This window comes from Myodes glareolus, chromosome 9 (assembly GCF_982192425.1).
Source record: "Myodes glareolus chromosome 9, mMyoGla1.1, whole genome shotgun sequence".
Taxonomy (NCBI): Eukaryota; Metazoa; Chordata; class Mammalia; order Rodentia; family Cricetidae; genus Myodes; species Myodes glareolus.
The window spans coordinates 88,033,974-88,061,384 of NC_142034.1; the positions used below are offsets into that span (position 1 = coordinate 88,033,974).

The 27,411-nt window shown below is 49.2% G+C and overlaps 1 protein-coding gene across 2 annotated transcripts in view; it reads left to right on the forward strand.

The window, feature by feature from the left end:
- The first annotated feature begins 8,027 nt into the window (after positions 1 to 8,027).
- The window catches only part of Wwc1 (WW and C2 domain containing 1), a 153,673-nt gene continuing 134,289 nt past the window's right edge, over positions 8,028 to 27,411 (forward strand). Inside the window, exon 1 of one of the 2 annotated variants that reach the window (XM_048436005.3) lies at positions 8,028 to 8,534. In XM_048436005.3, coding sequence (XP_048291962.1) covers positions 8,416 to 8,534 — 119 coding nt within the window. In that variant the 5' untranslated portion in view covers positions 8,028 to 8,415. The remainder of the gene's footprint in view (positions 8,535 to 27,411) is intronic. The other variant, XM_048436006.3, reaches the window with a different exon arrangement.

The window sequence follows — 27,411 nt, forward strand, 5'->3', positions numbered from 1 at the left end:
TTGAAGGTAGAAGGGATTACAGACCAACCTTGAGAGGCATAGCAGGAAGCCACGTCTAAGCTGGAGAAGTCTCGGCATGAAGGACACACAGCCTCACAGTACGGTGAGAGGGAAGGACACATAAAGTTGTGATGGCCAGGCCGCCTCACCTATAGCACGGAAGGTGCTTAGCTGATGGCCGCTTCGGAACGGCGGTCTCAGCGCAGATGAAGCGTCTCAGCTGTGAGGTTCTCAGAGATGTAGGGAGTGGTGGCCTGTAACTGAGAGATCTGGGAAGATGGTTCAGTGGCTGAGAGCACTTGCCGCTCTCTCAGGTAATCCAAGCTCAGTTCCCAGCATACACACGCTGGGTAGCTTACGACCTCCGGCAATTATTTAGGTCCTCTTTCCTTCCCTTTCACGGCCTCTTTAGGCACCCGCACACACGGGGCATGCATTCACATAAGTACCCGAACATATACATAAATAAAACAATTAAAAATATTTTTAAATTTTATATGTTTACTTTTGGCTTTCAGGTTTGTTTGTTGTTTGTCTCAAGATAGGGCCTCTCTTTTTGTAGCTCTGGCTGTCATGGGACTCACTTTGTAGACCAGGCTGGCCTCCCACTCAGAGATCTGCCTGCCTCTGCCTCACGAGGTCTGGAATTTAAAGGCCTTAAGAGATGTGAGAGCCCGCCTGTCCTGGACAACACCCAGCAGCTGTTTCCAGAGCAGGGCCTTCAGGGCTCTTTGTCACCCTGGTCAAACTACATCTTTGGCTCCTTAGCGCCTTTGTTCCCTTATTCGGGAACAGTGGTTCTCAACCTGTGGGTCCAGACCCCTTTGGAGACAACTGAGACCATCAAAAAACATACTCACATTATGATTCATGAGAGTAGCAAAACTGCTGAAGTTATGAAGTAGCAATGAAAATAATTTTATGGTTGGAGGTCACCACAGCAGGAGGAGCCGTATTAAAGGGTCGCAGCACCAGGAAGGTTGAGAAGCGCTGGCCTACTAGCATGTCTGCTCCTACGCTTTCCCCTTGCTGGTCTCTGCTTCATCGTCACCTCTTCACCCTGTCCTCCCCGTCTGGTCCTGTCTCATGTCCATGTTCGCCAACCCCTACCCTACAAAAACCTTCAGAGCTCTCTGCATCCTTCATGTTATCAACAACAACTTACAGCTGCCTATGACTTTATTATGTGGCCCGCCCCTATTACGTTATGAGCTCCACAAGCTCATATGAAACCCGCTCTACGCCACAACGTCTTGTCTGGCGCATGGGAAGCAAGCAAAAAAGGTTTGTTTGCTTGTTTGTTTGTTTAAGATTTATTTATTTATTTATTTATTATGTATACAACATTCCTTCCGTGTATGCCTGCATGTACCAGATCTCATGACAGATGGTTGTGAGCCACCATGTGGTTGCTGGGAATTGAACTCAGGACCTCTGGAAGAGCAGTCAGTGCTGCTCTTAACCTCTGAGCCATCTCTCCAGCCCCTGCAAAAAAAGGTTTGTTGTAAAGGAGTCACGGAGCTGAAAGGGCAAAGGGACCGATTGTGCACAACTGTTTCTCATAACGGTGACAAAATATCCGAGGAAGCCAGGGACAGAAATTTCTTTTGGCTCGTGGATTCAGATGGTTTGGCGCACTGGCTCAGCAGCTTTTAAGTCTGTGTGGAGGCAGACACATAGCATAGGAGGAAAGAAAGAAAGGGAATTGGGACAAGATAAACCCTTTGAAGGCAACTGACCCCCAAGTGACCCATTTCTTCCAACCAAGCACATTTAACATGAATTCATCAGTGGATGAACGCTGGTGATGTTAGCTAGCACTGTCTTGCTCCAGTTTCCTTTGACAGCACCCCCAGGTCCAGGCCAAGCCTTTGAGGGGAATGCCTCAATTATTTATTTATTCTGGAGACAGGGTCTCACTGTGTGACCCTGGCTCATCTGGAACTCACTGTGTAGACCAGACTGCCCTTCAACTCACTGGCATCCGCCAGCCTCCACCTAGGAAGTGCATGGATCAAAGATGTGTGCCATCACACCTCGTTTGAATACTTTATATCCAGACTGTAATTCCTGCCCTTCAAAGAACTTCGAGTCTCAGGGCTGAGAATTGTTTCCATTCGTGGTTCATTACTGCTACCTACAAATACGTCTACAAAACAACTTTAAGGGGGAAAGGATTTATTTGCCTGCTTAAAAGTCCAAGTGACGGACTGACACTGCTGTAGAGGGAAGACAGGCGGTGGTGGCCCACGTCATTAATCCCAGCACTTGGGAGGCAGAGGCAGGCGGATCTCTGTGAGTTCGAGACCAACCTGGTCTACAGAGTGAGTTCCAGAACTGACTCCATAACTACTGAGAAACCCTATCTTGAAAAACAGAAAACAAAACAAGAAAAGTGACCTCTGCTAACCTCCTCCGCCTCCAGGACCCAACACCAGGGAATGCTGCATCCCACAGTAGGCAGACCTTCCCACCTCAACTAAGATGATCAAAACAACCCAACCTGATCTAAAAGATTCCTCCTTGAGACTCTCTTTCCGGGTGGTTCTAGAGTTCGTGGACAATTAGAGTCAATCGTTGCATCGTTTCACTCAGTTATCACAGATCATAGGCAAGCCAGGCGGGAGTAATGGCTCACGCTTTTAATCTCAGCGCCTGGGAGCCAAAAGCACCAGCGTTTCTGTGACTTCGAGTCTAGCTTGTTCTGCATAACGAGTTCCAGTGTGCATTTTTACTCTTGGGGAAACTGAAGTTCAGGGGGGCACAGCGTCACACACCAAATTGCACATCCACCAAGATTAAAAAAAAAAAAGCAACTTTCAGCCATGCTTGCTGTTTCCTGCCTTCTCGACCCAGCCACCTAGTGGAGGCAGGTTATCTGGGTTTAAGCCACGCCCCTACATCCCTCTTTGCCGGGTGGTTTATAAAATTCACGTGCTTTGCTCATCTTCACGTGACTAAATTTCTGAGGCTTCGGGGTCAGACCTGCACAGTGTACAGGTAAAGAGCATCCCACCCTCCGCATCTCTAGTGGTTGGGCTAGAGTTTAATTTAAGCTTCTGGGTACCATGGCGATGAAGTGCTATAAATACCCTGGGGACTTGCAGCCAGCCCGGTAGTTATTGCGCTCGCGCGCCACCCCCATTTCCCACCAGGGCTCCGCTCGAGCTGCTGGGGTAGGAGTGGAGGAGAGCACGCCTGCGCTCTGTGCTCCGGTTCCCGCCCTCTGCTCGCAGGCTTGCTTTCTCCTTGCACACCCCCCACGCTTGAAACCGCGATTTCATCTCCACCTCCTACAGTGCATAATTCATTTCCTCCTGGGTGAAAGACACAACAGCTCCCAGGCCCCAGAGGACTCTTTGATGAGAGAGTTGGAAATAGGATGGATGCAACCTGTCCAGCCAGCTCCAGGATAGCCACTGGTGTGGGAGAAATCCAGTTCAGTTAATGAATAAAGCCGGAAGGGAAGGAGCTGGGAAGGGAGGCGGGCACCACAGACTGAAAATGCCCTGCTTTCCCACTTACTAAATGCCCTTTCTGCCCCTAAAGTGGGTTTTGATGACAGCTCTGGGCAAGTGGTAGAGGAGGTGTGTATAACCTCAGCTTGGAATTCAGAGCCCTCTGCTCACATAGGCTCTGCCATGGTCTGACTTTGGCTGTCCTCCCAGATCTCCAGGGCTTTCTCCTCTCCCTCCAAATTGTCCCACAACCAGTTCAAAGCAGGAGTTCAAGGGTGGTCTATGCTGAAAACACTACCCTACTCCTTCCAACCAGACCATGGCCCTGAAGTTTTGCTTTCTTGAGTGTGGTAGAATGCGCCCGTGATCCCAGCATTCAGGGTGTAGAGGCAGGGGGATCAGAAGAAGTTCAGCGTCTTCCTCTCTTGCAAAGTGAGTTTGAAGCCAGCCTGGGCTACATGAGATCCCATCTTAAATATATATATATATTTATATATTTATGTCACTGGAAGCCACTTTTGGAATCTGGGCTCTGTTACTGTAGGAAAGTCGTTTTGCCTTTCAGAGTGTCAGTTCAGTTCTATAGAGTGGAACCAGGAAGAACAAGGGCTCAATTCATTAGCCACAGAAACGGTTTATCCCCTGGAAGAGGAGGAGGCTATCTTAGACTCGGCCCAATTTGTTCCGCAGCACTGTCATAAGCCCTGAGTACCCAGAGGTAAATTGGAAGTGTCCTCGGCCTGGACTCTCCCGTTGCCAAGGTTTCCTCTACCCAGACTTTCTCTCTGGCTAAGGATGTGTTTTCTTATCATTCAAGCCACCAATCCGGGGCATGATTATGAATCTCAAGTAATGCTTGACTAAAAAAAAGGGGACTTGGCTCAGGCACAGGATGTCACAGTGGGCATTCTTCTCCACAGTGGGCATGAGGTAGGGAGGCAGAGAGTGGGGAGACAAATTCTAGGGAAGGTTCTCCAAGCCTTCAGCCCCTTAAAGCAGAAACCATTCCTCTCTCTTTTTTTAACTTTATTTAACTTTATTTCGTGCACCTTGGTATAATGATGTCAGATTCTCTTGAACTAGAGCTCCAGACAGCTGCGAGCTGCCATGTGGGTGCTGGGAACTGAACCTGGGTCCTCTGGAGAAGTAGTCAGTGCTCTTAACCACGGAGCCATCTCACCAGCCCCAGAAACCACCTCTGATATAGCCTTTCTCTCTCCCCCCCACCTCTGTCTGTCTCTCCATCACTCTCCTTCTCTAAGATTTACTTTATTATTTTGTGTTGTGCATGTGATCGCTAGTGCCTGCAGACCAGAGGTGTGTCCGATCCCCTGGAGCAGGAGGTACAGTTATGAGCGGCCTGGTATGGGTGCTGGCAATCAAATCTCTGTCCTGTTAGAAAGGCATGTGTGCTCTTGCCCAGAGAGTATCTCTTCAGCCTCCCTCTCCTTTCCCCTTTCTTCTTTTCGTACCTAATTTTCCCTCCTCATTCTCATGAAATCTCTTAACACATGTGTGTAGACAATGGAGTACTACATAGCAGAAAAAAATAACGACATCTTGAAATTTGCAGGCAAATGGATGGAGCTAGAAAACATCATATTGAGTGAGGTAACCCAGACCCAGAAAGGCAAGTATCACATGTACTCACTCGTAAGTGGTTTTTAAACATAAAGCAAAGAAAACCAGCCCACAAATCACAATCCCAGAGAACCTAGACAACAATGAGGACCCTAAGAGAGACATACATAGATCTAATCTACATGGGAAGTAGAAAAAGTTAGGATCTCCTGAATAAATTGGGAGCATGGGGACCCTTGGAGAGGGTTAAGGGGAAGGGAGAGAAAGGGAGGGGAGCAGAGAAAAAATGTAGAGCTCAATAAAATCAATTTTAAAAAAAGACATGTTTGGAAAATGGTCTTTGTTGTTGTTGAAGTGAACACTGACTTTGAAACCAAAGCAATCTGTGTTGTCATCTCCCACGAGCCACCAGCCTGTGAAAGTAAAGGCAGTCTTGGCTCCCTGGTAGTCCCCTCTACCCAGCCCCAACGCTATGATATCCAGACTCTTGAACTCAGCACACTGTAAGCCAGAAAGAGTCCTCAGAGGAAGGCCAAGAAGGCTGGGGCTGTCTTCAGTTTGAATTCCTGTGGTTCAGTCACCTGTAGAATAACAACCAATTCAACCTATAACAAGGCTCAGCAGGTTTTACCTTTAATCTCTTGCATGCTTGCCCTGGGCCTCTGAATGCCTGGAGATGATTCACCAGGCACTGCAGGGGAGCAGGCCACCATCTGTAGATGACATCACCCTGTTTGCAGCTTCTGGAAGATAACCTGGGAACCTTTTGTTGGGGCAGGAAGGCCTAGTCTTTAAGGAACCAATTCTTGCTCCTGAGGTGCTCCTGAGGCCTGGTGTAAAGGCTCAGAGGAGCAAATCCCTCGAAAATGTCAGACTGTGGAGATCTGGGATACAGAACAGCCAATGAGGAAGCTTGGAAAATAAGCCGCGAGTGCGTGTGTGTGTGTGTGTGTGTGTGTGTGTGTGTGTGTGTGACATACACACACACTCACTCACACCGATTAGGCTTGTCATAGCAGCCACACATACTTTTCAGGAAGGAAAAGACAAGGGTTTTTTGAGCTGAAAGTAGTTCAGTTGACCCACACTTCACAGACATGTGCTGGTCACCAGCCTGGGTGCTCCAAATGGACCCTCGGGAGATTTCTAGGGTAATGGCTTAAGCTTTTGTTTTTCTCACGTCATTTTGCTCATCCCAACCAGTGGAAGGAGTCTTAAGTTACTACATTTCTCAGAGGTGGAGACAGGAGGATGGTGAGTTCAAGGCTACCCTGGGCTGAACAACAAGACTCTAAAAAAGAAAAAAAAAAAACCACCCCAAACTCAAACAAAAACCATGCAGGATGAATGTTTGCCTGGTAGTTTAACTGGTGCTAGAATGAGAAAGGCATGTATATTTTCTTACCTCTATCCCTGGCCATCTTGAGGCCTTAGTTTCCTCATCTCCAGAATGGGTACAAATATATACCCACCTTCTCCAAAGCTTTCTCGTGAAGATTAACTGAGATCGTGTATGAAAGCATACAGCCCCGTGTCATCTTTATTTCGGGGTTGTTATTCTAACCCACAATTGGAAAGTGTTGGACGTGGTATGATGGCTCACGTTTGTAATCTCAACATTTGGGAGGCAGAAATAGGAAAGTCAGCTTGATCTATATAGTGAATTCCAGGCCACCCAGAACTGTGTCTCAAAAGGCGAAAGAATCAAAACAAACTGGATGGTTTTGCTGGGGTTACAATTCAGAGACAGGGTGTGACACCATGGGTTTGTCCTCAACCGCACAAATCAAAAACAACTAAAAGAGTTTATAATAGTGAGGGCTTTGACCCGTCAGAGCCACTGGAGAGGAAGGGAGAACTCCAGCCTTTGGGTGATGAGGACCCCCCCACACACACACTGAGGTCTGAGATCCCTGACTTTGAAGCTTAGTGTTTATAGAATGAGGAAGAGAAGGGCTCCATTAATCCCCTAGGCCAGGCCTCGGGACATTTAGATGGGAGGCGCACACCCTGAAAAGCCTTGTCTATCAAAAGGAGCTGAAGCCCAAACAGGGGATTCCCATACAGTACAGGGAATTGACTGGCTATCCCCCCCAAACGAAGGGATTCTGACGAGGGGATACCCAGGCACTGGACTTCATGCTTCCAGTCCAGCTTCCTGTCTCAGGTAGAGTTAAATTCAAACTAGGGAAACACCAGACCTAAGAGACAAGGGCAAAGCCAGAGGTTTCTTGGAAGACTCCATCTTCTTTTTATATTTAATTCAGTATTTTTTAGTTTCTCAGGACATTTATTTATTCTTGCTATAGGGTTTGCTGGTTTTTTTTTTTTCATTTCTTTTTTTCTGTGTTTGCTGTTTTGACTTAGCTTGGAACTTTTGGAGTCAAACAATCCTTCTGCCTCAGCTTCTTGTGTAGCTGAGAGACAGGTGCAATTCACTATAACTGACTGGCAAGGTATGTCCTTCCTTCTCCTCCCTTGCCATCCGCTGGAAATTCTCTTAGGCAGATCCATAGCATTCCTAATTTTAGGGACCCTAAGGAAAGCCAGCTACATTTGCAAATTACGGAGGGGAGGGTTGAAACAACGTGGGGAGAATTGAATAGGAGGGAGACAGATGGTGTGAGCGCTGGGGGAAGGGACGAGAGATCCTGGAAAACTTATGTTCCCCGATTTGCAAGAATGTTTTCACTTAACCACTTCTTGCCTGACTCCTGATTCTATGTCACAGAAAACAGGGTGTGTCGAGATTTGGGGGCACCTGTGCAAAGAGCCTGGCCACTCGGCGTGGAGAGAGCCTAGCCTCCTGGGGCAGCGCAGGGGTGGTCGGCGATTGGGACTGTCCCACGAGGGGGCGCGTCTGGGGCTCTAGGACCCGCCCTCGCGGAGCTGGGCGCGGGGAGGAGACCCGGGAACCCCGGAGCCCGGCGCTCCGCCTCCCGTTTCCGGGGCAGCGCAGTTACCTGCACCGCCGGAGCCACACCTGGCGGAGGCAGAAGTCTCGGGGCGCACGGCGGGGCGCCGGTAGCGACTGCGGGAGGCGGCGGCGTGGAGCGCGGCGCACGGCGGCGGAGGCAGGCGACAGGCGGCGGCTCGGGCCGCTCTCCCGGCCGGCTGGCCACACACTCGGGCGGGCTGGGCGCCGCGGCGGGCGCACATGGCAGCGTGAGAGGCGGGCGGCGCGGGGCTGGGGCCGCAGGGCCGCATGGACAGCGGCGCCACTCCGGCCGGCCCCCGTTAGGGCCCCCGATCCGCGGGCGCCACCCCCCGATCATGCTGCCTCGGCGGCCGCCTGCACCCAAAACGGCCGGCCCGAGCCGCTGAGCCCCGCGGCGGCCGCGAGCTGCATGGGGGAGCGCGGGCCGCGCTCGGGAAGATGCCCCGGCCGGAGTTACCCCTGCCGGAGGGCTGGGAGGAGGCGCGCGACTTCGACGGCAAGGTCTACTACATAGACCACAGGAACCGCACCACCAGCTGGATCGACCCACGGGACAGGTAGGACTCGGGGAGCTCCGATCCGGACTCGGCACCGCGCCTGGGCCGCACCTGCCCTTGGTGTGCAGGGCAACTCTGCGTGCCACTTAGAAGGTCTTAGTTTGCCCCCTCCACACCCTCACCCCTTCTTGGGCTGCACTTATGCCCTAAGAGCTGCAGAGAAGGGTGGACGCCAAGCGGGCCGCCCACAGCCAGCACCAGGTGGAGGACTTAGGCCCCAGTGGCACCTGCCCAGAGTTTTGACCTTAAGCTCTGGAGGCGTCCCCGACCCCTTTACAAAGAAGGGTCTGGCCAGGATGAAGGCAAAGACCAAGTCAGGTGAAGCGAATCTTCCCTGGGGACTCCCCTGTCTGAGAGGAGGTGGTTCTGGTATCGAGGGGTGGTAGGGAGCCCAAGGGTCGCTAGGAGACTCCTGGAGGAAGGACATTCTGCTTGGCGAAAGCAGCTTTTTGACAGGTGCTTCGTTGGCTGCTGAGAAGAGCTTTGGAACAAGTCTGGGGAAGCCGGAGGTGGGAGGGGAAGAAGGGAGCGGGGGAGGGCGAGAGAGGGAGACTGGTTCTCCAGGAATCTCACAGCAAGCTAAAAACTGCCAGGATGCAGATGGAGGTGAGAGGCCTCTGGCAAAGCCCTGCCGGTACCCTCCTTTCCTCCCTTTCTCCTTCCTGGGGCCGAGGCTCCTCAGCCAGTCCTGACCTTGGTGGGCACCTCGCTGGGTGTAGTTTTGACTGAGGCAGGTCGACTGTCCCAGGAATGTTGACTTTTCACCTGGTCTGTGACCTTGGGGGTTAGGTGCCAGTGAAGCACCAGAAGATGAAGGACCCGGTATATCAAGATGAAAGAAAAAAACAAAAATAAAAAAGCCAGCCAGCATGAATTCAGTTTCTCTTGAGTCCATCCATCCATTCATTCAGCATTTCATGAGTGCTACTCTTTGCTCAGCTCTGGTCCTCGTGTAATTTGGAAAAGAAAAAAAAAATCTAACGCTCCAGAATGTTAGGCAGGCTGCTTTCATCTTTTGGCCTCAGTTTCCCATTATGTCTGGGTTCATAGTTGGCTTGGAAGGGAAGGAGTAGTAATGAGAACTCAAACAGACAGGCCAACCAGGGCTACAGAGTGAGACCTTGTATCAGAACACAAAGTCGCAAAGGATACAGAAAATGCAAGCCCAATTCCTCTCCATGCTCCCCCAACTTAACACCTCTGGCTCTTTCAGTGGTTACTAATGGTGTGTATGGATGGATACATGTGTGTGCACATGTGGAGGTCAGTAGACAACTTGGAAGAGTCAGGTTTGTTCCTTCCATCTGGCAACCTCCCGTGAGCAAATGCCTTTCCCTCTGAGCCATTTTGCCAACTCCCAACTCCTATTTTCCCTTATTTATTTATTTATTTATTTATTTATTTATTTATTTATTTATTATTTCTTTATTTTGGTGGGGTTTTGGGTTTTGTTTTTTGTTGTTGTTGGCTGAGGACTTTTTAAATTATTCTTTCTTTCTTTCTTTCTTTCTTTCTTTCTTTCTTTCTTTCTTTTTGAGAAAGGGTTTCTCTGTGTAACAGTTCTGACTGTCCTGGAACTCTCTCTGTAGACCAGGCTGGCCTCCACCCACCTTGCCTCTGCCTCTTGAAAGCTGGGAATAAAGGCGTGAGCGTCCATTATATTTTGTTTGTTTTTGTTTTTGTTCATTTTGTTTTTTTGGATAAGAGCTTCCTGTGTATTCTTGACTGGCCTGGAACTCAAGGGGATCTGCCTGTCTCTGTCTCCAGACGGCTGGGATTAAAAGTTCATGCCACTGCATCTAGCCCATTTTCCCATTTTTAAACACAAGAGAAAGTCGGAAACCCAGGGATGTGATTTACTCTACTGTTTGGCTCTTTCCACGTTTACTAAGTTGTTATTCTCTGACTTCGTAACCTCTACTGGTGTCTTCCATTTTTCCCCATACCTCTCAGGTCAAGGTATCCCAGGGGCTCTAGAGCTGTGTTGGTGAGCTTGGCAACCCCTTTCCCTTGTCTTCTCTTTAGAACAAACAACTTCAAACTTGTGTGCCCTACACTGTAAGTCCCAGCGGTTGAGCATGGGTGTTGCTAGCAGGAGGATTTCATGTTTGTGGGTGAGGACTACCCTGCCAGCCGTGATGAGTGTGCATCTGACGGAATAAGACAACATAGAAAACACAAGTAATTCTTTGGCCTTGGAAGAGGGCAAGGGAGCAGCTTCCCAAGAATTGACTAGCTAGAACATAATATCCCAGTTTATAGAGTTGTGTGCCAAATTCATAACTTTTTGATATATCCACCTGAACTGTGCCTTAATGCTTGGCTTTACCCCAACTCACTTAAAAATTTTTGTATCATTTTAACAAATGAGGAACTATTAATATACATTGTCATTAACAGAAAAGAATCTTTTAAAAAAATAAAATCCTACTTTGATTAGATGGTATGTCTTACTTTCTGCACCAGGCTGAGCCCAAACAACCTCTGCTTTTAGGCAGATTGGCTTGGTGAGAAGTCACACCCATGACCGGTGCTTGATGGAGATTCTCACATTCTTTATTCTTTATTTTTATACCCTCTGCTCATCCCGCCGGCACTGTGTTTCTCCAGGGCCCCTTTGAGTATTGGGATGGAGCTGTGCAAAGGATGTTTGCTTTTCTGTCTTTGAAATCTCTTGTACACCTGGTTAGGGGTTCTGCCTTTTAACTCTGCCTGTGTGGGCATGGGCTCATTGCTTACCCTCTGTAAGGTCTGAGTCTCCCTGGGTGATGGAAGAGGCTGGCTAAGTGTTCTCCATGGGCTGCCCAGAGCTTTGGTTTCAGCCTTCCCGTCTCTCCTACCCTAGCTGATTGTGAGGAGAAGGAGCTATGATGGGAATTGTCTAGTAGCATGAGCAGGGGGCAGCTGAACAAGGCTGAAAAGAGCCAACCTTGTTTTGAAGGAGGGGTTAGGGAGGGGAGGCAGATTCTCCCAGAGTAGTTAGTTCCATCTCCACAACTAGTTAATGGTGGGAAACAAACAAGCGAGAAATCACATTTAAGGAAATTCCACTCCTTAAGAGTGTGTGTATCTGAGCACACATCACAGCCTTGCCCACCCATTCCCCCGAATTTCAAAGAAGTCAGTCAAATGGTCCTTCAGTTGGAAAAGGGATTTCTCAGCCACCAAGGACAAAATAGCGTCTCCGGTTACCAACCCTAAAGAATGTCTTGGCACATTCCACCCTCTGGGACTAAGCTGTTTTGTGTGCTGTCCGTGGAGCTGCTGGGGGTAGAGAATCCAGTTTTCAGTTCCCCCTTTCACCAGGGGAGTGGAGAAGCAGCCAAGCTGCCAGCTTTGCCAGCTCTCTCCCCTTTTCACCCAGCGAAGACCGGGAGGCTGGAATTCCTGAGGACGGTTGTCCCAACAACGGGAGAGGGTCCAGTGGGCAGCTTGGACCATGCCCACTGGGCCAAAGGCTGCAGTAGCACCCAGGCTTTACCCAAGTCAAGGCCAATCAGGGGAGGGGCAGGTCCCTGGAGAACCAGGTGCCGCAGCTGGCCATCCCTGAACCCCCGCTTTGAGCTGGGTGCCTTTTGCAGTTGAACATAGGTGCTTCTGGAAGCTGCCAGTCAAGGACCGGCCTCCCGCATGTGTTCAGCTTCGTGGTATATGGAAACAAATGCCCCAACTGTTGGCTGAGGAAGAGTGGCTCATGGGGACTGGCTCTACAGAGGAGATTCCTGAAGGCTTTGTGCTTAGATCTTGCAGGAGCTCCCTGAGAACTCAGCATTTTCTGTGTTTGAGCAACAAGTCCTGCAGACCCAGGTAGACCAGGACTTGGCGATCTCTCCCGCCACCAAACCGCCAACTGCTGTCAACGTGTTCAGAGATAAGTTTTGTTGAAAGGGCTTGTGTTGCTAAAGGCCTTCGTGTTCTTGGCCCTGCGCAAGCGAGGTTTTCTGCACACAATCCTGGGCCCTGTGAACTCCAGGTTCACAAATCCTGCCGTTGACAAACTTGAGAGTGACTAGCTTGTGCCCCTCTCTCAACTTTCTGTTTGGTGGAGAACAGGTAATGATTGAGCCTTCGCTGTATTCAGGAGGTCTGCTGAGAGCTTCACATGGGTCATTAGCTCGGTAAATCCTCCCATCAGCCCCGGGACTTGAATTATCTGAGGTTCTGGGAGACTAAACGCAGTGAAGCCACACCAACTTTCCTTACTTGTTAATTTTCAGAGCACTGGGGATTGGACCTCAGGCCTCCGACTTGCTAAGCAAATGCTCTACCACTGAGCTACTCCCCCAGGTGGAGTCACCCAACTTTTTTTTTAAAAAAACTGTACGAGTGTTAGACAGACTGAGTCTAGAAAGAGCCTGCATTTTCTATTTTGCGCATTTATTTATTTATTTATTTATTTAGCGGTATTGTGGTAGAGCCCCCATCTCGTCTCTAATGACAGAGCTGTTCAGCCTCCAGCGCCCACCCACCAAGTTGCTGACTCAGGACCTCTGCTCCACCGCGGCAGGAATTTGGCCTTGGGAAACAGAACTGAACCAGCAATGGTTTCCCTTACCTGTGGCCATTTTGGTGTGGCCGTGGTCAACCAGGAGGCGTGTAGGGATAATGGGAAGAGGGGCGAGCCTTTGAATCCTGGAATCTCGGTTCTGCCACTTGCCCTCTAGTGACCTTGGCAAGCTTACCGATTTTCTCGGCATCTTGGTTTTACCTGCTCTTTTTTTTTTTTTTTTATTTGCTTGTTTGTGTGTGTTTGCGTGAAGAGTTCCACGTAAACCATCCAAGGAGGCCCTGCGCTTTGAATGAGCAGAAGCAGTTAGGTGGGTCGGCCAGCATGAAGCCTGGTGTGGAAGAGGCCCAGGAGAGTGTCTGTTCTTCAGCTTTCACTAGGAAAAGGACTCGTGAAACACCTAAGCCAACCAGTCAGCTGGAATGGGCCCTGCTGATGATGTAATCCAGGCTTCTGATTTCACTGATGGAACGCAGACAAGAGACTTACCCAAGGTCACACAGCAAATCGATTGCAGCCTTGAGTAAAGGTCATCTCCTTCCATCTCTTAGGGAAGCTTTCCCTCCTAAACACCAGCCCCAGGTTCTCCTAACCTGTGGTGATTGATTTGGTGAACTAGCTGTTCTTCGTTAGCGTTTCGGGCCGTGGTACACAAGCAAGTCTCGTTCGTGTTAAGTCATTTGTGTGTTGCGTCACGGGAATCTGCAAAGTGTGGAGCCGTGAAAAATGCCAGTGGTCCCATGAGAATTCCTGTGTTTACTGGTTCAAATGGATCTAAGGACACTGTCCGACTGTCATCACTTCCCAAGTTTCCATGGTGACTTGCTCTCTTCCATGGCAAGTGTCCCGGGCCTGCTGGGGAATTTGCCCACACTCCTAATGTCCCGTTACATTTACACTTGCAACACCGATACCTGCGTGCAGGTTACTTGAGAGGTTTGCTGCCGGTATTCAGGCTTGAGTTTAGCCAGACGTGACGAAATACCCCTGCATTCCCTGCACGCAGGAGGCTGAGGCGAAAGGCTAATGAGTGTGAGGCTAGCCTGGGTTATATAATCACGTGACATCCCTCCATGTTCCATAGACATCTACTGTGCAAGGGAACATCTTGGGTCAATTTCAAGCACTACTTGAGATAAACAAGAAGAACAGAGAGGTGTGGAAGCCCGCAAATGTCTAAAGCGATAAGTGACGTCATGTGTTGATTTTTTTTCATGCTGAGCAGCATGGGTTTGGCTTTTGTAGTGGGGTATCATTTAATCCTCTCCACAGTACACAGTCAATACCGTTACCCTTCCCGTTTTCAGCTGGGGAAACTTAAAAAGGGTAAGAAGTAATTAATACCCAGCAAGGTGGGCCTCTCAGTCAATACCCCTATCTATTAGCCATACCCTACTCCAGCTCGTCCACCCATGTCGGGCCCACAACCAGTCCTTTGGAAAAGGCTTTTCGTTGCTACATACTCTCGGAATGAGCAAATCTGGCATTGGTCTCAAGGGAAGATGCTGCTGAAGTCCCTTGATAGGAGAAGCCAGTGGGGCCCCGTGGCAGCTTAGAAGACTGTTTAGAATCTATTCTCCCTTCTGGGCACAGAAGCAGTAGTTGAGAGGCCACAAAAGGAGGCAGAGACTCTGAAAGACGCAAAGTTGTGCAGCCGAGGTCAGGGTGGTTTCCAAGTCGCTTGGGCAAATCTGCTGCCATCCAGGGAATGAGTGATGGAGAAGGCAGCTCTTCTCTGTCCCCATCCCTCCCCCTTCTAGGAGAGGGCTTAGCCAAACTGACCTGGTTTTCCAATCCCCTAGGGTCCCAGGTAGCCGTGAGAGAAACACTACTCTTTTTGAAGAGAGAGAGAATCAAGTTGCCTTAGTTACCAGGAAGGCTGGCATGTCAAATGCAGGTGCACGGAAGGAGAGACGGACTTGGCTGTGTGAGAGCGGGAGGTGGCCAGCGTGTTGCTTCGGGGAGACTCCATGGGCAGGATTTTGATGACATTTTTCGGGAATGATAACCTCATGGCCAGAGGCTGACTATGGAGAGTGTCAAGACATGTGGCAGCTTCTCAGCTCTCCCCTACCCCGCTGTCTCAGCAAGGGGCCCAGATAAGTGGAATCAACTTCACTTTCAAGTGGCCTCAGTAGCATTTCTGTCACCAGCAAAGGGCTCTTTGATGAGGGAACATGTCTACTTGGTTAGGACCAAGAGCTGGACCAGAGCTGAATCTCCATGAAAATATCACACTGTGCCTCTCCCAGGCTCGAATCCTTCTTTCAGAATGTGATGGGGGAGAGAAGACTAAGATTTTTTTATTATTATTATTAATTAACCTTTTCGTCCAAGCCATTTAAGCCTCTAGCTCCGAGGCGGACAAATCTCTTACCAAAATAATGCAGTGGGATGGGAGGATGAGATAGGCATTCACTGTGATTGGGCAAGGAGAACATTCTGTAAAAATGTTGGTCTGGGAAGAGTAGATGGGCAGAGAGAATGAGGAGGAGAGAACAAAAAGGATAAGTGTGTGGGGTCACGTGCTCCCCCTGCCCCCCACCCCCAGTACCTCCCAGATGCTTCTACCCATGACATCTCCCAGTTGGGAAGAAACGGGATCTTTCAGTTTCAAATGTCTGCCGAAGAAAAGGGATGGAGGCTTAAATTCTCACTCAATGGTCAGCCAGGGAGCGGGGAAATGAAGCTGCATCAAGATTAGGGATACCTTTGTTGGCTTTTTCTTTTCCCTGGTCTCCATTCATCACTCCCTGGCAGCAGGGACACCAGGCCCGCGGCAGCTGCTGACTTTCCCCAGTCGGCTGCCTGCTGTTGTCTCTCCCTGGTTTGGTAGCATTCTCCCCATCCCCCCCCCCAACACCTTGGCTTCTCCTGTTCTTGGGCCATCACTGGGGGATCCCTGGGATTCACAGATTGGCAACTGACTTGGAGGGATAAAATGTCAAGATACAGGCATCGGGTGTCTGCTCCAGTGAGGTGGCTGGGACAGCCTTCCCACCATGCCTCTGCAGGTGCTATATTATCAAGGTCTCTGAGCATTTCCCTGAGTACTCCAGGAATGGCCTGCGAGTGTGTGCCTTGCCTTTGGGTCAGGAAGCAGGACTGAGAGCCATAACTGGGACGATAGAGATGCCCAAGAAAAATGATTCTTTTTAGTGATGTTTATCCAGCATCTATCTGTCTTGCGCCAGGCTCTATTGTGCACCATCGTTCCTGGCATTTTGCAAATAGGGAAACCGAGGCAGAAAGAGGCCAGACGACAATTCCAAGGTCACGTCGGCGCAAGGGGTGTTAAACTCCTTCCATCCCTGCAGGCTCTCCCTTTGGGTTCTGATAAAAAGGGAAACTACAGCAAAAGAAATAGACGTAGCTGTCAGCGCACGTACTATGTCACCGTAGAGAACAGTACGTGCACGGTTGTAGCTTACCATAAGGATGACCCCTCCCATTAGACCTATACGTCACTGAAATCGCTGGAGAGCAGTAAGGCTGGTCTAGCGCTCTTGCCTCTCGCAAGCGACATTGAACCAACTCCTCCTCCTCAACTGTAAACTAGGGAGACGTAAAATAGGCCATGCCTACCCCAAAGGTTTCATTGGGGATAAGATGATTGATATCAGTGTGCAAGATCACAGCACACTGCACACATTTATTAATAACATGCTCTACAAGTTAGGCCACTACCAGTTAGACTAACTTAATCCACCTGTGCGTCAGTAGAGGCGCTAACCCCACCGTTGCCTCCTTTCCAGCTGAAGTCTCTTGAAGGCCATAGCTCGCCTGAGCCATGCTGGCATTAGTGCCTGCCAACCAGCTTGGCAGCACTCATAATATGAATAAATCAATAAACTTTTCCTCCCGGGTCTTATCAGAGAGGCAAGCCCTTCTTTGGAATTTCTTGAGTGGAGTGACTTGCGGGTGAGCTGGCACCAGGACTGTGTGTGAAGCTGGGAGTAATGAATTGTGTTTGCCATGGCAGAGCTCAGAAGACTTCACATAGCATTCTCTCTTAACTGCTCTGTTAGTGGGTCACTTCCCTCCCTATCTTTCCCTTTAGCTGCTGGGAAATCTGGAGATTTGGGCATTTTGGAGGTGCAAGAAGGGCTCTGGTGTTTATCAGTCCCACCCAGTCAGGTGTCGGCCATTCACTTCACAGGTATTTATGGAGTGCTTGCGGTACCGGGGATCAGAGCAAAGTCCCACTGCAGTGGGGTGGACGCTTGGTTGAGGAAGACTAGCCAATGGTTAAACAGAGACTTGCATTATGACCTGAGACTTGGTTCTCTTGAATTCCTTTACCCACGTGAGGAAAACAGACAGGCCATGCTGGTGGTAAGAATCTGGATTTGGAAACTAGAGACCTTTGTGCCCGCCATAGGGTGTTACTGAGAACTTGCTGTGGCTAGCCGGGTTGAGTGCTGGGAAAGTTAAGTTGTGAAATGCAAATTCTCCAGTTCGTGGGATCTACTACAGGTTGGTGAGCGACAAAGCCGTCTCGAAACTATGCAAATACAGCTAGAGGTGCCAGGCCCTTTGAGCCCATTTCCTATCTCCCCTGTCTCATCTCGACACATCCAGTCATTTAACAAATATTTATTGGACGGTGCGCCTGGAATATGCCAGCCTGCATTCCACACTGGTGATTCAGCCCTGAGTATGACTACGAACATTGTTGTTGTTGTTGTTGTTGCCCTCGTGAGGTTTGCCTTCTGGAGCACTGATTGCCAGCCAACCTTTAAAAGAGATCAGAAGGTCCTAGAAGATACTAAAAAGTCTTAGAACTGGAGGTGGTGTCTGGTTCTGGCTCGAGAATATTTGTGTCCACCAGGTCAGTCAGGCTGTTAGCCTGTGCCCTACACCTTGAGAACCGATGTCTTGACTCATCCAGTCATGGCAATAAGCGAAGAGTGAAATGAGGATAGGTCATGAATAGTGGTGCCACTCCATACACGAGTGGGCCTAAGGAAGCAGTTTCATTACACTTCCGGGATGGTTTGGAGCATTCTTGTTCCGGTTTCAATAACCGAATCATGTGCTTACTTTTTAAACCATGTAGCCCAGGCTGGCTTTGAACTTCTGATCCTCCTGCTTCCACATACTGAGTACTGAGATTGTAGGCCTGTACCATGACAACCAGATACCTAGACCTGTAAGACTTTCCTGTACCTGTTGAAGCAAAGCATACAAGCTGAGAAGGTTCTAGAAGCCCGAAGGTATAATCTTTTGTATAGAATCTGTCTGTCCGTGATTGCCCGCCCTGCTGAGCTGTGCACTGAGGAACTCAGAGCTTCCTTACCCCCTGGAAACTCTCTTCACTGTCACCCCAGAAAGTGCAGGGGTGTCATGTTGGGAGAAGGCCAATGTCCCTTTCTATGGAGTCCTCAACACAGTCCTCTAGGAGACCGTACCTTCTTCACTGCACTGGCCAGTACTGCATGGTCTTTGGAGCAGTTCTGTGTGGCCAGTTGAATTGATCTTCATCAATGAATGAGCATTTTAATATCATATCCCAGCGTTGACTGTTCAATCTCTTCTCTAAACACCCCACTGTCATTGCTCTAGCTCTCAGATGGATTGAAAAGTCTTCCCCACCTTCCTTGCCTTGGTTCCGTAGCACCCTGTGAGCTATATAAGCAGAGCAGGGTCACCTGGATCTTCTCAGTTCTGGTTATTGGATAGTTCAGTGGCTAGCATGTAGCAGGAGTACTTGAGCCAGGAGGTGCATGCTTCAGGACCAAGAGTATTGGGTTCTATTTATCTCTGTGTGTGTCTCTGTCTGTCTGTCCATCTGTCTCTGTCTCTGTCTCTGTCTCTCTGTGTGTGTGTGTGTGTGTGTGTGTGTGTGTGTGTGTGTGTCTTTCTCCCTTCTTTCGAAATAGGGTTTCTTTGGTAGCCTTGACTGTCCTAGAATTCATTCTGTAGACCAGGCTGGCCTCAGACTCATAGAGATCCACCTGCCTCTGCCTCCCGGGTGCTGGGATTAAAGGCACGCACCACCACCACCTAGAGTGTACTGTTTCTGATCCATCCTCTTAGCAAGTCTGTTGCTCTTGTGACTGGATCTCTATAACTTCCCAACAGGGAATCAAGGACCTTTAATTTCTTTGCATAATAGAGAATGGGGGGATGTTTTTGAAACTGGGAAACAAGAGAGAAAGGACAGCAATTTCTCCTAATGTTACATATTAGAGCCACCCATCACTGATGGGAATATTCAAAATCTACACACACAGCCCGCTCCTGGAGATTTTGACTTAGTTGGTCTGGGGTACAGCCTAACTGGGATTTCTAGAAAATTTCCCATTGAGAAAAGGGTGTGGTGGTGCACCCTTGTAACCTCAGCACTCAGGACAGTGGCTCTCAACCTTCCTAATGCTGTGACCCTTTAATACAGTCCCTCATGTTGTGGTGACTCCCAACCGTAGAATTATTTTCATTGCTACTTTATAACTGTAATTTTGCTACTGTTATTAATTGTAATGTACCTGTGCTTTCCTGATGGTCTTTGGTGACTCTTGTGAAAGGGTTGTTTGACCCCAGAGGGGCCAACATGCACAAGTTGAGAAATGCTGACTCAGAAAGTAGAGAAAGGAGGATGGAGGGTTTGAGGTCATTCTGGGCTACACAGTGAGTTCCAGTTCGGCCTTCAGTGCATGGCAAGGCCCTGCCTCAACAAGAAAAATAGAACAGAAAATTCCCAGTTGACTCTGGGATTCGTCTAGGTTGGAGAATCACACCTATAGTTAAATATCTGCTTTCTGGTCAAACTCGAATGAGATGGTGCGAGAGTGAGCATCGTCGCAAACCTCATCGTTATACAGTTCTGCTTGGAAAAACTGAGGTGATTCAGGAAGTGTTAAAAAAAAATAGTTGCCAGAGGAGAAGTGGGTATCTAGGGAACATCAGGTACTTCGCTTTTCGCAATTTTCCCTCTTCTATACCCATCTTGGTGTTGCTTTCCAGATGTGTAGAATATCAAAGGCTCCTTTTCGGCTGGATGCAAAAATCTTCCATTCCCGTTGTGTTTGTGACGCTTTGAAATGAATTGTTCTAAGCTATTCCATGTTGTCTGTCAGCCTGAGAGCGAGGCTCAGCTCCATCTCCACCAGCAGCACTGGCTCTGGCTTCCACCCATGCACCTGCATCCACCAGCCTCTTGGAGAGCGGGTGCTGGTGTTCACCCTCTTCTGCCCCAAAGCTTGTTGACCAGAACTAATACGATTTAACCCTTATTAAGACTTTACATTGTATCAAACTCTTGCCATCTCCGGCCTGCTGATGGGGAAACTGGGATACCGGGAACTGAAAACTTGCCTTCTGGCTGCAAAGCTAATAAGTGGCAAGGTTGTCATGTGAACCACCTCACTGGTGCCCTTCATGTTCTTCCCCATTCTGGAGGTCAGGCTAAGCTAGCTGTTAAGGAGAGCAATACTGAGTCAGGCTATTTCAACCACGGCTCCCTCCACAGCTTCTTGTGACCCCTTCAAGACCGCCACTTGAAGTCTCTTAGGACTTTCTGCCTGCTCTACTGCTGCGTTTAGCAGCTGTGCCTCTCAGTCCGCAGGGTGGGTGGGCTCTTCTGAGTCTACTTAGTTTGTCAGCATCCTTCCTGGTAGTGGTTTCCTTGGCCAAAGAACTCATCCGTGATGTAGACGTCCTCCTTAGAGACCCTATTCTGCTTATTGGAGCTCAGTCAGGTGATTTGGCACCAATGACCCTTGCTTGACAAGAACCAAGCCTTGCTGGGGTTTTAGGGGCGAGGATAGCCAATGGGCTTGGTCTGGAGCATTTTTGCTCAGCCACTGGGACATCCCTCAGGGTGTTTGTTTGAGTTCGGTAGAAGTCAAGTGGGTCATCTCAGTCTTAGGTTTCCAAGCAGGAAGTGGGGCTGGCCATGCGTGGATCACCTTCCGCTTGTACTCACCAGGTAGAACTGACACTACAAATCTAAGCCAAGTGTGGTGGCACACACCTGTAATTCCAGGGCTTGGGAGGCTGCTGAGACAGGAGAGTCACAAGTTTGAGGCCAGCTTGGGCTAGATCATGAGACCCTGCCTTAAAAAGAAAAACAAAACAAAAGGAAAGAAAGAAAAGGAATTCCATGAGGTGTGTGTGTGTGTGTGTGTGTGTGTGTGTGTGTGTGTGTGTGTGTGTGATATTCCAGGTGGGCACGGTGTAAGGACTAGGTCCAGCAGTCAACAGAGACAGACATCCTGCCAGTGCTCACAGTGATCAAACAAAATGACCGACTATGAGAAAACAGAACACAGAACACACGCGTTAGAAAATAGTGTGCCATGTCAATGGCACCCGAGGTCAAAGGTGAACAGTTGGAAAGTTTCTTAGGTGGGGAATTGAGGGTTTTTTTTTTCCCTTTAGTTTAAATAACTCCTCTATATTGACCACCTCTGCACCCCTTTAGCCTTTCTTCATCACAACCACGAGTCCATAATGGCAGTAAATAGTATTGCTGACTTTAGCCAGGAAACTTTCTCTCTCCCAAGGCAGTATGATCTGTTGACCTGCCTGTCACTCTGGAGAGGGAGTGAGATGCAGATTCCCAAAGCGATTCAACCTAGTCCAGATCTCGAGATGACCCAACGCTGGGAAAAAGACCTCCTTAGGATGGAATCTTAAGGTGACTCACAACCCCCCAAGGGGACAGATCTGTGCATGTCACAGAAGAGATTCCAAGAGAACTCTCAGCCTTCCCTACAACTCACGATCCCTTCTTGACTCTTTCGCCTGAGGCCCCCTTTTCTCTCTCAGGCTTCCTGGACAATCCTTGTGTCTGCTCAGACTCCATTCCAGAATAGGGTTCCAGCCTGTGTACCTTGTCCCGTCCCTGCTTACCTGAAGAAGTCTATGACTTCCGCCTACAACTTCCCATGCCACAGCACTTGCGTCTGTCCTCTCTTCCGCTACTGGTGGAGCCAAGTTCCAGCGGCATCCTTCCAGTGGCATCCTGAGAGGCTGCGCAGAGGTATGATCTTGCCCTTCCTGGATCTGTCAGTGCTTCGCCTGTGACCGCTGGTCTTCCACGGACAGGGAAGTGTGGAGAATTCTCCCTCCTGTCCAAGTCTCCCAGTCATTAGGCGTCCTCTCAGGAGCCCCTTGGGCTAGGCGCTGTCTGTAAATTTCAGGTCTCATCTTGGTCTCAAATGTGTTGAAGCATGCTGTTCAGATTCTTTTTTTATGTACATTGGTGTTTTGCCTGCGTATATGTCTGTATGAGAGTGTCAGATCCCCTGGAACTAGAATTAGAGACCATTGTGAGCTGCCATGTGGGTCCTGGGAATTGAACTTGGGTCTTCTGGAAGAGCAGCCAGTGCTCTTAATCGCTGAGCCATCTCCCCAGCCCCGGTTGTTCAGATTCTAAAGGTCCATGTGGGATACAGTGCAATGTGGGCCTTCCTTTTGCCTGGTTCCCATCACCCCTACCCATAGGCAATTGCCACTTCCAAAAGCATCCATCTCAAGTCTCCCCTCCCTCCACCAAGCTGCCAAATTCTGTCCTTTTTTCCCCCTAGGTTTTGATGCCTCATTCCTTCTCCTATGTTCTTACAGGGATCGAGGTAACAATAGAAACCAAATGAGAGGACTCTCTGTTGGCCAGCCTGTGCTCAGCTTGAAGTTCCTGTATCAGAATTCAGTGCTGATTACCCACCTTGGAAGCTGGCCTGGGCCCCTTTTCTAAGCCTCATTTTCCTCACTTTACGACAACAATAATAGTAGTGCTAGATATATTGTTGACGTTTTATTATTTTGGTGGTGTTCTGAAACCTGTTCTGACTTAACAGCCCAGGCTGACCTTAAACTGTTGGCAATCTTCCCACCTTTGCCTTCCAAGTGCTGAGACTAAAAATATGGACTATTACTTTTTTGTTTGTTTGTTTGGTTGGTTTTTTGAGGCAGGGTATCACTATGTAGCTCTGGCTTTCCTGGAACTCTCTCTGTAAACCAGGCTGGCCTCACAGAGATCAGCCTGCCTCTGCCTCCCAAGTGCTGGGACTAAAGGTGTGCACCTCCACACTCAGCTATGAACTATCACTTAAAAAAAAAAGAGCATTTTAAAAGCTTTTTTGGGCTGGCGAGATGGCTCTGTTTGGTAAAGTACTTGCTGTGTAGGTGAGTTTGAGCCTCAGTACCCAACATAAAAGCCAGATGTGGGTAATGGAGACAGAAGTATCCCTAAGAGTTTGCTGGTCTAGCTGAATTGGGAGCTCCAGGTCCACTGAGAGACTCTATAAGGTGGAAAGTGATTAAGGAAGATGCTCAATGTGAGCCCCTGGCCTACACACACACAGTGTGACTTCCCCCCTTCCCCCACACAAACATGCATATACACAGTCATACTCACAAAACACACAAGCAGATGAATAGCCCTTTGTGGGCTAGGTGTATAGCTCAGGGGTAGAGCACTTGCTTGGCATTCATAGTTTATCTTTAGTGCCACAAAAATAAGAAACACACGAAACTCCCCAGCGCTCTCACACATACTTAGATATCTTGTGTTGGGGGCGATTCCAAAAATAGCAAAGATAGCAAAGTTGTAAAACTTCTTTGCAAAATTCCCTTCCCTCCTTTACCTTGATTTACTGTTTCGCACGTCAGCTTGCCTTGCGTTCTCTCTCTCTCTCTCTCTCTCATAATATCCAGCTTAAAGGCTCTGTATGAAGTATAAATGCTTGCAACCAGAGATCTAGAGGTGTTTCCAGTTTCTTCCAGATTGGATGTGTTTGCATGCACATCGTACAACACCTTGGAGCTGGGGCCTAGTCCAAACACGATCTGCACAGGTGTTTCCCGGACACCCTGCATGCAGGCGCAGGACGAGGGTTATTTTCCGCCTTTCAGTGGTGTTGCTCCTGCGGCGTGGATCTTTGGGGTGGAACTTTCCGTTTGCCTGTTATGTTGATGATCAAAATTTTCGGATTTTGGAACAGTTGGGGGCTAGGAATGGTCAACTTTTTGTATTCAGAAAACCCATCTTTTTTAGGGTAAGTCGGAGTCTTTTTAATTTTTAATTTTACCAATTGTCCCCACCCTCACAGGGCCAGTACTCAGTAGATGGAGTTACCAAATTCTCAGCGCGGATCCTCTGCTTCTAACTTATGTGGATCAGGACAGTCCCAAGCTTACCCTGCACTCAACTGTTCCCCTTGCATGGCTTCCCCACCGCCTTTCCAGACACTGGTCCCTGAGCCCAGCCTTTCCCGCCTTCCCCCGCTTCTGCTGCTCTTGCCTGAGTTAAGTTCTCTTCTAGTTAAGGAGACTCTAGGTCACTTAGGATAGTTCTTGTCTAGCATGCATAACCCAGGTTGAGCAAGCTAGATGGTGCGTTCCTGTCATTCCAGCATTTAGATGTTGAGGCAGAAGGAAGAGAAGTTCACAGTCATCTTCATATACACAATAAGCTTGAAAATCAGCCTGTGCTCCATGAGACCCTGTCTCAAAAACCAAGAACCAAAAGGTCCATTCTGGTCCAAAACCACAGTGGCCTATGAAGACCAGGCCTGGAAAACCAGAACTGGACAAGGACTGGGGTGGTGGGGGTGGGGAAGGCGGGTGACTGTTGGTTCTCAGGAAGCCAGAGATAACCTGGGGCAGATGGGAACCCCAAGAGACTGGGAGCAACTGAGGTACAATAGTCCCCCTACTCTTCCCTCTGTCCTTCCTGAATCCCCATGTATGAATCTCTCGTTTGCCCAATGTGACATTGGTGAAATCTTAAATACTCAGAAATACCTGTAGTTAATATTCAACTCAGCGTTCTTATGCTTGTTACCCAACTGGTGTGTGAGGCGCTGGCTAACCTCAGGCCCTCAGTCTAGACCCAAGCAGCCAGAGATGCCGATTAAAGAGCTATGGGACTGGCCTTGAACTGAAGTCTCATGGTATATGATCATATACTGACCATAGTGGCTATTCATTAGGGCCATGTCGTCACCAGCCATGGGCATCTGGAAGGTAGTCCTTCCCAGAGGAGCAATTGTCCAAAGCTCACAGCAATGTCCAGGCTCAGGTGGCTGCTATCTCTGAGTATTCGTTTTATTCCAGACCGTCCCCCATGGCAGACTCCTATTTTTCTGTATCTTCCACTCTTCTTCCTGAGAGTATGAGCTCCAGGCCAGCTCTTGACAAGTACCCCAGAGATTTTGATAGGCGTCCACTGAATCAACATCTGCATTAATTAAAAAAAAATGTTCAAGTGACATACTCATTGTATGTTATTTACTGCTACAGTGAGGGATTTCAGTGGCATGCATGTGCGGTGGAACAGTCTGCAATTTTAGCAGGTCCCAGCAGTGCATGGGATGCACGCACGGGTCTTGAGTGTTGAGCATTCCGGGTTGTGTGGCCTCTTTCCTTGGTGCAGCGGGAGCCTCCTGTGAGCTCCGATCTGGGATAAGCTGCACGGTGTGGTGTCGCTTTTATAGCCAGCTATAAGTGCTGTCAGAAAGGAACTTCTTGGCTATTCTCAAAGCCCAACATGGGATAAGGTATCGAAGCAGGGTGCGGTAGGGTGATGGGGCTACCCTGATTAGGGGTTCACACCTGCTAAGAAAATGCAAGGTTATGAGGCCACATAATAGTGACCGGCAGGGCTAGATGCCAAAGGTTAGAGTGAATCAGGCCAAGCCAGTGTCTGGGGAACACAGGGCCAGTAATCCTCACAGGAGCATTGTGTTTATTGGCTGCTCGGTATGAGGAGATGGTGAGATACCTAACACATCACAGAGGCAGGATTGTAGACCATGGGCAGGGGCCAGATGAGAAGGCATTGAGATTCCCAGCAAGCTTCCCAGGCAGGAACATGTGGGCCAGATTCCTGGGAACAAGGGACTAACAGGAAGGAGACATGAAGGTGGCCAAGGCTTGGATTGACCCAGTCAGAGCTCTACGTGTAAACCCTGAGTCTGGAGCTCCACAGGTTGGCTCCTACTCTGGGGATTTCATCCAGAGTGTAGAGAACTAGCCACAGGCAGCGGAGTGCTGGTTGACTTCTAGCATGAAGGTGGCAAGGAAGTGTGGCCAGATTCCAGAAGTTTCTCCATTCCAGATTGGGACACTGCCCTTCCTGGTAGGGCTCACCTGTCAACTGTATTTCGGGGTGAGCAAGGACCTTGCCCCACACATTCCTGAGATAATATGCCAAGGCCCTGCCACTGCCTTCCCCTCCACCTCCCTAGAAATCCTGTAGTTTGCAGGAGAAAGGCTGACATCCTTCCTGGGTTCATTTCCAATGTGTTTCACATTGATGTGTGTCTGTGTCAGTGACCAAAGAACAAGCTATTAGCAATCTGTCCAGAGACCTCTTAGGAACATCCCAGGAAAATAAACCAATATTCTGTCAAAGCTGCAAAGAGTTTTCCCCCTTCCATTCTTTCAAACAGGATTTCTCAGAGTCTGGTCCCCAGACCTGCTGTGTTAGCCACCCCCACACAACTGTGTGAGCTGAGTAGAAAAAAAGTCTCAGAATTCCTGGGGATCTACATTTCTTCCCCTCTCTCTTCTCTTCTTCCTTCCTTCCTTCTTTCCTTCCTTCCTTCCTTCCTTCCTTCCTTCCTTCTTTCTTTCTTTCTTTCTTTCTTTCTTTCTTTCTTTCTTTCTTCCTCTCATACATTACATCCAGACCACAGTTCCCCTCCCTCCACTCCTCCCAGGCCTTCCCCACCAAGGAACCTGCATTTCCAATATGCTTCTTAGCTGGTTCAAGTCTGGCTGCCTTGAGACATCACTCTCAGGTCCAGTGTGGCTGTCTTTCCCTAGAAGGTGCCCCGTTTGACCTGCTTGTGTGGCGCCCACCTGTGTTCTTCTATTGAGAACCTTCCCCATCGCTTCCACTATCTCTTGACTGCTCCACTCAGTGGTGAAATATTCCTACGGGGTCTCCCCATGCTTGGTTAAGGTTTGGCATTCCTCAGTGAGAGAGGATGCCTGTGAAGGGGCTGGCAGGCTGGGGATCCCTGCAGAGTGGGGCCTGGAGCACTGTTTCCTATCAACAACCTGTCTGCCTTCTGCCTCCTGCCAAAGGCCTGAGAGCATTAGAGCCAAGGAGAGTCCAAGATGAGACTGGTAGGAGGCCTTGCTTACCTGTTGGGAGCTGAGAGGACCGAGGCATTCTTGGGGAAGCACAGCGTTGTGTGCACGTGCATGCATGTATGCACACGTGTGGTGTTTGTGTGTGTGTGTGTGTGTGTGTGTGTGTGTGTGTGTGTGTGTGTTTGAGACAGGATCTCATGTAGTCCAGCAGAGCCTCAAACTTGCTTTGAAGTGAGTAACTGAAGATGACCTTAAACTCCTGATCCTTCTACCTCTCCCTCGGGGCGGGGTGCAGGGATTACAGGCATACACACCATGCTG